Source organism: Pecten maximus, chromosome 5, assembly GCF_902652985.1.
Source record: "Pecten maximus chromosome 5, xPecMax1.1, whole genome shotgun sequence".
Taxonomy (NCBI): Eukaryota; Metazoa; Mollusca; class Bivalvia; order Pectinida; family Pectinidae; genus Pecten; species Pecten maximus.
Genome location: NC_047019.1, coordinates 33156847 through 33166774, shown reverse-complemented (window position 1 = coordinate 33166774; position 9928 = coordinate 33156847). Strand labels below are relative to the sequence as shown.

At 37.6% G+C, this 9928-nt stretch overlaps 1 protein-coding gene across 1 annotated transcript; it reads left to right on the top strand.

The window, feature by feature from the left end:
* The first annotated feature begins 2831 nt into the window (after positions 1–2831).
* On the top strand, positions 2832–9386 carry LOC117327830. The gene is made up of 8 exons (XM_033885032.1): positions 2832–2995; positions 3246–3390; positions 3738–3853; positions 5678–6305; positions 6643–6859; positions 7318–7400; positions 8685–8804; positions 8921–9386. The coding sequence occupies exons 1-8, from the start codon at positions 2885–2887 to the stop codon at positions 9115–9117; spliced, it is 1617 nt and encodes a 538-aa protein (XP_033740923.1). The 5' UTR covers positions 2832–2884; the 3' UTR covers positions 9118–9386.
* The last annotated feature ends 542 nt before the right edge of the window (positions 9387–9928 follow it).

The window sequence follows — 9928 nt, the reverse complement described above, 5'->3', positions numbered from 1 at the left end:
TATACATTACACTGGACATATACTGAACTTACATAAAATGTACCACCCGTAACGGTTATAAGTAACATTACGAACTTGATTACATTATAAACCAGTTGACATGATAAATGACAGAATTCATTAATATATTAGAGTGAGAAAAATAACAAGTATTAAAAATACAATCGTACCTACCTTTCACTCTGACAGGGGTCTTTAGACACATACAGCGACAAATAGTTTTCTGCTACATATTATGGTTCTGTTGAAAAAATGAAGCAACAAAACTAAATATGATATTTAACAAACGACTTATAAAATTATTCATTAATGACAGTTTCCGTAATAGCAAAACGGGAACCACGCCCGATAATACGTTTACCAAATTAAAGATTTTTAACTTATATCAATATTCCAAATAATCTATAAAGATTACTTTGAATCAAGGTAACATACATTTAGAAATTAAACCAAAAACTAATAACGTTCCAGACACTTACTTTTCAACAAGTCCTGTTTCAAATCTGTCGTTAGCATTGTAATCAAAATCTATATTAGAGGTCTGTATAGTTCGCTGTCCAGTGCGCGAGTGACGGTGCGAGATACGTACAGGTGCACGTACGAACATGCAATCACGTGACAAGGACAACACATAACACAGGTAACAAATAGCTAAGACACGTGGACAAGACAAACCGGTTGGACGAGTACAAGAACAGGTATATAAAAATAACAAACGTTACACATACGTTGTGCATATAACATAATGATATATAATATATGTCAATGAAACATTAAAAACAACACTGCCACATTGTCGCCATAGCATCGAGTACAGAAGTACAGAACATTTGCAGAACAGGAATGTCATACCATCTCTACAGTAAGGAAGAATAAAGATGGCGGCGCTATGTCAATGTAAACTGCCAAACGTTTGTATGACATTCATATTGTATTCATAAAACATTGTCGGTTGGTTTTGGAAATTGCTATACAGTTATTATAAATGATGCCTTATCTTCAGAGAATAACCAATGAACATTTGAAATTCTTCCCAAATCGATCAGAACGAATCGTCCAAAACACTCCTTGTGTGTTTGGTTGATTGCAAGATGTGACATACCATTGATTGTTTGGATGAGAAGATCCAGTTTGTGTTGTTGTTGTTGTAGAAGATCCAGTTTGTGTAGTTGTTGTAGAAGATCCAGTTTGTGTTGTTGTTGTTGTAGAAGATCCAGTTTGTGTGGTTGTTGTAGAAGATCCAGCTTGTGTGGTTGTTGTAGAAGATCCAGTTTGTGTGGTTGTTGTAGAAGATCCCGCTTGTGTGTTGTTGTAGAAGATCCAGCTTGTGTGGTTGGTGTAGAAGATCCAGCTTGTGTGTTGTTGTAGAAGATCCAGTTTGTGTGGTTGTTGTAGAAGATCCAGTTTGTGTGGTTGTTGTAGAAGATCCAGCTTGTGTGTTGTTGTAGAAGATCCAGTTTGTGTGGTTGTTGTAGAAGATCCAGCTTGTGTGGTTGTTGTAGAAGATCCCGCTTGTGTAGTTGTTGTAGAAGATCCAGTTTGTGTAGTTGTTGTAGAAGATCCAGTTTGTGTAGTTGTTGTAGAAGATCCAGTTTGTGTGGTTGTTGTAGAAGATCCAGCTTGTGTAGTTGTAAATTATGAAATGATAGATTGATCTGAGCAACCGATTTTCATTAGAATCGTTAGGTGTAAAACTAAAATGCTATTCACAAAATATACTTTATAGTGTGACGATATTATACATGGTATTTAGATTTGATTGGTCATGTATGTGTTGTTTGATAAAACAGTTTGTAATTTAAATGTTCCTTGAATAATTCGCGTCATTTCATTAGCAATAATACTTACAACTATGCTTTGACATGAGTTTTATTTTGTTTTCCCCATAATCTTTTCTCTTCTTTCTTAACAACGTTCTTCTTCCTAATGCCTCCCATAATACTACGTCACTTTTGGCCTTTTTGAGTGTTCACCCCTGTGAGGAAGTTCGAGTTACGTCCCCTGACCGAGACGTGCCAGAGTCTCTAAAATTGTAGTTGCTACACCTGGTTAGCGTTCAGCATTTCAAGAGTGTGACGACTGGTTCGCCCGTATATGACCGGATGAGGTGTTCTTTTTGATGTTTTTGTCAACATGCTTCAGTGAGGTAGCACTATAATGTCGACATCAGTTTCGCGCTTTCACAAGGAGACAAACACAAACATACGTATCACAGTTTCCCGATTTAGTTTGGTTTATTTTGTTTAAAGTCCTATTAACAGCCGGGGTCTTTTAAGGACTAATCACACACACCCTCACACAAACATACACACACGCGCGCACACATCTCACATACAAAACAAAACAAAATAAAACCAAACTGTCAAGTGTTAATGAAGGCTGTGGTTTTTCATTAAAACTGTACGGATTAGCTAGAGATGTAGAAGTAGCTATGCAAGTAAACAAATTAGCTTTAATGGCGGGGAGCAGTATACGAGGTGATATTTGGGTTATTATTGATACCACCATTACTTTTAATTTTACTTTTCTAACAAGATTGATAACATAGATTCTCGCCTATCTATAAGCAATTTGCACTTTACCAATTGTTATTTTTGTTCGTATTGCAGCGACAGCCGATTAGCGTCTGTTATTATAGTTTAATATTAATATCAATAACACATGATATTACATGGCAAGGAGATATTTGGATATTGACGTTATTAAATATATGCCCTAGTAATGGCGGTATCTGGTCATCCTCTCCTTGTCTCGTGATAAGGCCAAGGCAAGTCTGATAAAGAACGTTGATATAATGTAGTACATCATGTGATTCAGGTAATGACTTGTACGGCATAGTAATACAGTTACTATAACACCTGTACATACACATTGAGTCTACACGATGAAGATGCTGTGTGTCCAGCTGCTACTACTACTGTGCCTCCTAAACACCTGTCAGTCTCACCTATGTCTGATCTCACCGCGTCAACGGGGTGATATGGACATCACATCGGTAAGAATATTTATCGTTACATTTTAAGAATACTCCTATTTGATACATTACGTTCTGTCTCAAGCACTGACGTATGACTTAGCATTCAATTCATATTTATTAGATACAACGGAGAATATCAAAAGGTACCCTGCTTCATATGTCAAATAAAGGTCATCCTCAGAATATAAATCAGACTAGTGGAAATAGGACATAACTAACTTTACATCGTACAAAATAATATAATATTCATTACATGCACATTCTCTAGGCGGGAAGCCACACATGTTTTCGACACGGTGCCCCGTGCGGAGGGATGCCAGCAGAGACCAGCAATCTACAGATAATTGCGGGAGGGCAACAAATGTTTATAAAATGGCAACAGAATTTTAACCACTACGAAGTCGGGTACCCAGGTAGGTCGAAGAATAATCCGAAAATTCCTGAGTTTTATTGGGTCTTTTATGAAAAACCTTCTGTAAGCCGACTAACCCATATAAAACATCAGAAAACTTCAGATTAGTTATTAAATTATCCTATTAAGTGCAGACGATGATTGCTAGGTTTTCTTAGTTTGTTTTCTATGATAATATCTCTAGCTTGAAGTCCTCAATTAAAATCGAAGGAATAATATGATTGAGTTGGTGTTTGGTTATATTTGATGGCGATTGTAGACTAATGTTTTAATCTATGTTCTAGCCACTAGTACATAATTGCACGTAGTGTCTGATCAAATTTTAGTCATTTCGAATATCTACTTCAGGGTTTATGGACATCAGCATTGCACCAGTAGACAGTGACAACTTCACCCTCCTGTCGTTTGTCCCTGACAAATACGTCTTCGCACAGGATCACCAACAAAACTACACAGCAGTCATTGTAAGTCTACAACATTAAAGTTATACATTACACTTCAATTGCTAAAGTACAATGGTATGTAATGTGCTGAATACATTATAATAATTGAGTTGAATATCAATATGACCGTAACTTGGTATTTACTTCAGCTTGGCCCATATTTAACAACATCCACTCTACTTGGTCCAAATTGATAATCTCTATATTAGACATTTATTTATTAAGACACTTTTTGCTTGGTTCTACTGAGTGTCTCGTTAGGACAATTTGACTGTATATGCACCATCTATGTATTTAATACCCAGGTCTTGTGACATTCTAGTATGCTCTATATTATCTTGTCTGAAGCCATTATATCTAGTTAAGCCCTGGATTATCTAAACGGAAGTCGTAATATTTTTAATTAAGCCATTGAGTATCTAACGGAAGCTATTATATCTAACTCAGCCCTGGAGTATCTAAACGGAAGTTGTGATATTAAACTGAAGTTGTGACATCTAGTTAAGCCCTGGAGTATCTAAACGGAAGTCGTAATATTTTTAATTGAGCCATTGAGTATCTAACGGAAGCTATTTTATATAACTCAGCCCTGGAGTATCTAAACGGAAGTTGTGCTATTAAACGGAAGTTGTGATATCTAATTAAGCCCTTGAGTATCTAAACGAAGTTGTGATATCTAAGTAAGACCTTGAGTATCTAAACGGATTAATTAAGCCCTTGAGTATCTAAGCTGAAGTCGTGATATTTAATTAAGCCCTTGAGTATCTAATACAGAAATGGTGATATTACTATCTTGTTACTAGTAAATAGTTTATAAGGCTTGGTAATAATCATCCCGTGTAAATAAATTTTGAAATAAGCACAGATAAATTCTAAATAGAAAATGAATGACTTCAATAGATTCAGCCTCGTTAGAAGAGAAAACAGGTCGGCCAATGGAATGACATGATTTGTTCTCATGGAATTTCCGGTAATCTATATAACTAAACAAAGACTATTGGCCATGTTGTTCATCTAACTTCAAAGTAAAAGTGTGTTCTTTTGAATCCGTTATGAAAAGTTCATGTAGCTTCACGCCATAATAGATCAGAAGTAAATATGTGTCCAGCGGGACCATACTCATTTGGAACGTATAAGGACAGCAGGGTGAAACATTTCCTTTTCCTTCTTGATATTTAGCTTCAGTAAGCACAATATTCTTATGACAACCAATTTTCGCGACAAACGCCAATTTGATTTAAAGGCTATCATCTTTCCTTTTCTGTGTAATAAAATCGCCTTAACCAATATGTATGGCAAACCAAGTTGTCCATGGAGCTATGTTGATTCAGTCCTGAACCAAATTAGATACTACTAAGATATCTTGTTTATTATATGATTATCTTATGATTTAGATGATATATCCTATAAGATTACATAGGATATCTGATAAGATTTGGTTAATTAATTGATAACTTTTTTTATATGTGTTTGGTTTCCGTATCGTTGGTATGTGTTAGGGTATCATTAACTGAATTAGAACGACAGTCGTTACGGCGTAATGGATATTTGTTATATGTGTTTGGTTTCCGTATCGTTGGTATGTGTTAGGGTATCATTAACTGAATTAGAACGACAGCCGTTACGACGTAATGGATATTTGTTATATTTGTTTGGTTTCCGTATCGTTGGTATGTGTTAGGGTATCATTAACTGAGTTAGAACGACAGTCGTTACGTCGTAATGGATATTTGATAATCGAATTGATAAAACAACAAGTACTGCTGAGGTAACATTTTTATTCGGCGAAGTGCTTTTGTCTCAGCTTGTGTCTATTTTCATATTTTTAATCGGATTGTCTTGCAGACGGCACCAAACATCCAATGTGACCACTGCGTCATACGAGCCCGCTATCAATCTCATAAAGCCGGAGAGACAATTTTCTATCAATGTGCTGATGTTAAAATCACCAAATCCAGTGGTCCATTCCACAAAACCAGGATGTCGGCTCCATTTGATCCAAACTTCAGAACACTGCAGAAGGCAACAGAACTTCAAATGGAGTATCCAATGCATGAATACGCTGATGCTTCTTTTAATCTACAAGGACTTGCCTATAACGAATTTGAACCGGATCGTTTGCACTTTGTCAATGTATCATTGGACTTAGGAGTAGTACAGCCGCTAAACGAGTTTAATATTGGAGTTGACTTAACACGTTCCTCAAGACGAGCCGCATTCCAGCAGCCAAATTTTCTTATGGATGGCATTGCGGCTCTTAATCCTACACAATCGGAAATGCTGACAATTTATCATCATGGTGGTTCCATGGATAATGTAGCTAGTGAAGTCATGGTGATATTCACAAATAATGGAAAGCTGGAACTCACCACGGCCCTCCACGGCTTTGACGGCGTCCCAATCAATGCCCTAGAATATGTAAAACCACGAACATACGTCTCTTTTGGCATCCAAGAGAATAAGGAGAAACCAGGTAGGTCAAACACATGTCACAACGACCAATCTGATCCCAGATATGATGAGTCACCAATTGTTTTCAACTTCAATGTTTTTTAATGAAAGTTAAGATTCAGACCGACTGACCGTTACCAATGTACCCAATATTACAATCCTGCGTTGCCGAACTGTTCCTGTGAACTTTATTTACCCGTATGACGTTTAACTATAGATTAAAAAAACGTTATTAAAAATGTTTTAAAATTTCTAATTATGTCATGCAAATAATTTAAATTTCATACACGATTTAACGGTTGACCATTTAACATAATTGGGTATTAACTCGCCTATCATTATTGCTATTTTTGTGTTAGGCACATTCCACTTCATCCTTGGTCAGATAACATACGTACCAGGAACTGGCTTGGTGTACAAACAGATTTACAGGAGTCCGGACACTGAAAACCTGTTCGTGAACTTCCAGTGGGCAAGCATGGACCGAGTCTCGGGAGAGTTGTTTGTTCTGATGGGTAACGAAAATACCCCCGATACTTTGGACGCCAGAATATATGTCTACAACTTCTTCAACCAGTACGTGTAATCTCGTTTCATACAACTGTTAATTAAATACAGCTGAAGCGTCATTTAAATTTTGGGGTTTCACCCACATTTATTCTCTATTTTTCAGATATATTATCATAAAATCGAAAGCTGTATACGAATAGCTGGCGCATTTTTCTGGAAATAATTATGAAATATAGCAGATATCCAATATCTTTGTAATTTTAGACATAAAAGAAGCCCTTTGGCGGCACAAAAGTAAATCTAATCGGCTGTAAAATATAGGGCAGGTATCAGCCCGGATGTCTGTTATTTTTGCTTCCTGAAGCATTTTGATAGATATATGAACCAACTAACCTTCGTTTTTGCTATGGTTGTTGTATTTGCCATATCTTTTAAAGTTTGCTTTGCCTAGACCTTCATTTGAAGAAAATAAGATATGAATAGATTTGGCGAGGGATATTGATGATTTATTGTATTTGCTTCAGATCTTTTATCAAAATGGTGCCAGTTCAAAAATCAGACTACACGTTTATGTCGATCCACGTCTACCGTCCTGGACCACAGACACGTGAGTATAGAGTAGCACTCTTATTTCTGATACAGTCATATCATTCTAGTCGTTTAATGGTGTCTGTTTCCGCGTTAACATCAATAAAGCTTTACCTTTAACTTCAGAAAGGACATCCGAGTATACAAACTACAGTATTATTATACTACATAATGTAATACATGAACACTGATGAATCACTTTATTGGATGAAGAAGGACAATGAAATGTTATATTCGTGTTACCTGTCGGTGTGTTTTATATCATAGATGTTTACCGCTTCTGTTATATCGAACCAGGAGTTAATAGTAACAATGGTCTGAACGGTTACCTCAGTTAAGGTGAAGCCCATGGTAATTTAATGAAATTCACAATTTTGATAAAGCACCGAAGACTTTAATTTTGACATAAATGCATCTTACAATAGAGGATTGTTGAAATTGCAGCCAATTTCTTATCTGAAGGCCTATTATTATATGAATAGCATGCTTCTGGCACATCATGGCCTGAAGAAAATGGGTTCTTCAAGTGTTTGCTTACATAATTGGAGAAACCTCGAATAAGATATGCTCGATTCCAATGCTCCAATGAATGTTGCTTGTGCCCGAGCGCCAACAAAGGAGACATAAGAAACAGGAGAACCCATGCCCTCTCTACCTCCCCCCTCTCTATCCCCCCCCCTCTAACCCATCCCCCCCCCCCCCCCCCCCCATCGACCCCTCCCCTGTCCACTCTCACCCCTCGCCCTCTCCACACAGCGTTCATTGATGTCGTTGATAATAGGTTAATTCTGGTAGACACTGTTGTGTATGACTCCCCGTTGTGTATGACTCCCTGTTGTGTATGACTCCCCGTTGTGTTTGACTCCCCGTTGTGTATGACTCCCCGTTGTGTATGACTCTCCGTTGTGTGTGACTCCATGTTGTGTATGACTCTCCGTTGTGTATGACTCCCCGTTGTGTATGACTCCCCGTTGTGTATGACTCCATGTTGTGTATGACTCTCCGTTGTGTATGACTCCCTGTTGTGTATGACTCTCCGTTGTGTGTGACTCCATGTTGTGTATGACTCTCCGTTGTGTATGACTCCCCGTTGTGTTTGACTCCCCGTTGTGTATGACTCCCCGTTGTGTATGACTCCATGTTGTGTATGACTCTCCGTTGTGTATGACTCCCCGTTGTGTATGACTCCCCGTTGTGTATGACTCCATGTTGTGTATGACTCCAATGTTTGTATGACTCCCCGTTGTGTATGACTCTCAAGGTAGGAACTCCAATAATCATATTTGTATATATCTATCTACAGCCTTTTTATATGCTGTGGCACCTGAGGGTTCGTACTCCGAGAAGAGGCCAGCATGGAGTCTGATTAGGATCGACCCTGTGTTAGGTACAGTGATGCCACTCTTCCAGATCTCCCCACCAGGTAGGCACAGACATAGGACAAATGCGTTAATGTCTCTATGCAATGGATTAAGTTTCTTTTTTATTTTAACGAATTTCCCAGCAGCAGTATCACAACATTTTGTATGCTTGTTCCAGGTGTATTTGAGCGATACTATGGAGGATCAATATTTAATGGATTTGACCAGACCAATGGTGTTTTGTATCATGTACTCAGAGTGGCCGATACGGTGGCTGACGTCATTGTCAGTGTCGACGTCAGAGGGAGGACTACTACCTTCTCTAGGCTTACAAACCTCCGACACATACATAATCTGTCTCTGTCTCCAAAGTAACCGCGACAACTTGGGAAAACAGCATGGTTATAAAGCAATGAACAACAGGAATCGCTGAAAATCAATTATTTTTTAGAGTTGTGTTTTCGTTTAGATATTATGACATCAATATGTCGTTATCATATAACGTTTTATGCTATAAATACTGATTTACACTTACACGGATAAAATGGAATGGATGAAAACGAGAATGGTGTTTAAATAATGATGTTCAATTAATTTTTGTATTATGTGCATATCTAATGGAATAAATAAAAGTTTATATCAAATCGGTAAATTGCATGTCATCTTACAGTGCCACAAATGCATAGTGTGTGTTGTAAGATACATTTTGTTTACAAGTGGTACCGACTGAGCTATTTTAAGGGAAATTCCCCCTAGCGCGAAGCTAGAAGGCGATAATATCACTATATGTACAATTAAAACCCAGACAATGAATGAGGCACGGTTTTCATGTAATATTGATAACAATTAAGCAAAATGAATCTGATCATTGATTTGAGCAGAACGTGACAAGCGTGATCATGCACGGCTACTATCATCGTGATTTTACGTTGACACTTATTATCAGTATGATAACACATTTCTCGTGACTCCGTCTCGTGCCCAGCCTGGGTGGTAAACCCATCTCAATACTCGAGCAGGTGGGTCAGTAAACATGACATATCTTACAGGAACACAAAAACGCCACTCACGTCTGATTTCAGTTTGATAGCACTGTACCATATCGATTCTAACATCATATAGTTCCCTGTGAATGAATATGTACATTTAAAACATGCTCAACTACAAAATAGTGTGAATGGCGAGG

What these genes read in the sequence shown, in the direction of transcription:
- LOC117327830 (XM_033885032.1), top strand. Translation starts at nt 2,885, where the DNA reads ATGAAGATGCTGTGTGTCCAGCTGCTACTACTACTGTGCCTCCTAAAC. An exon ending in CTACGAAGTCGGGTACCCAG is followed by an intron (nt 3,391 to 3,737) that starts GTAGGTCGAAGA and finishes TATCTACTTCAG; the next exon opens with GGTTTATGGACATCAGCATT. An exon ending in CCGTCCTGGACCACAGACAC is followed by an intron (nt 7,401 to 8,684) that starts GTGAGTATAGAG and finishes ATCTATCTACAG; the next exon opens with CCTTTTTATATGCTGTGGCA.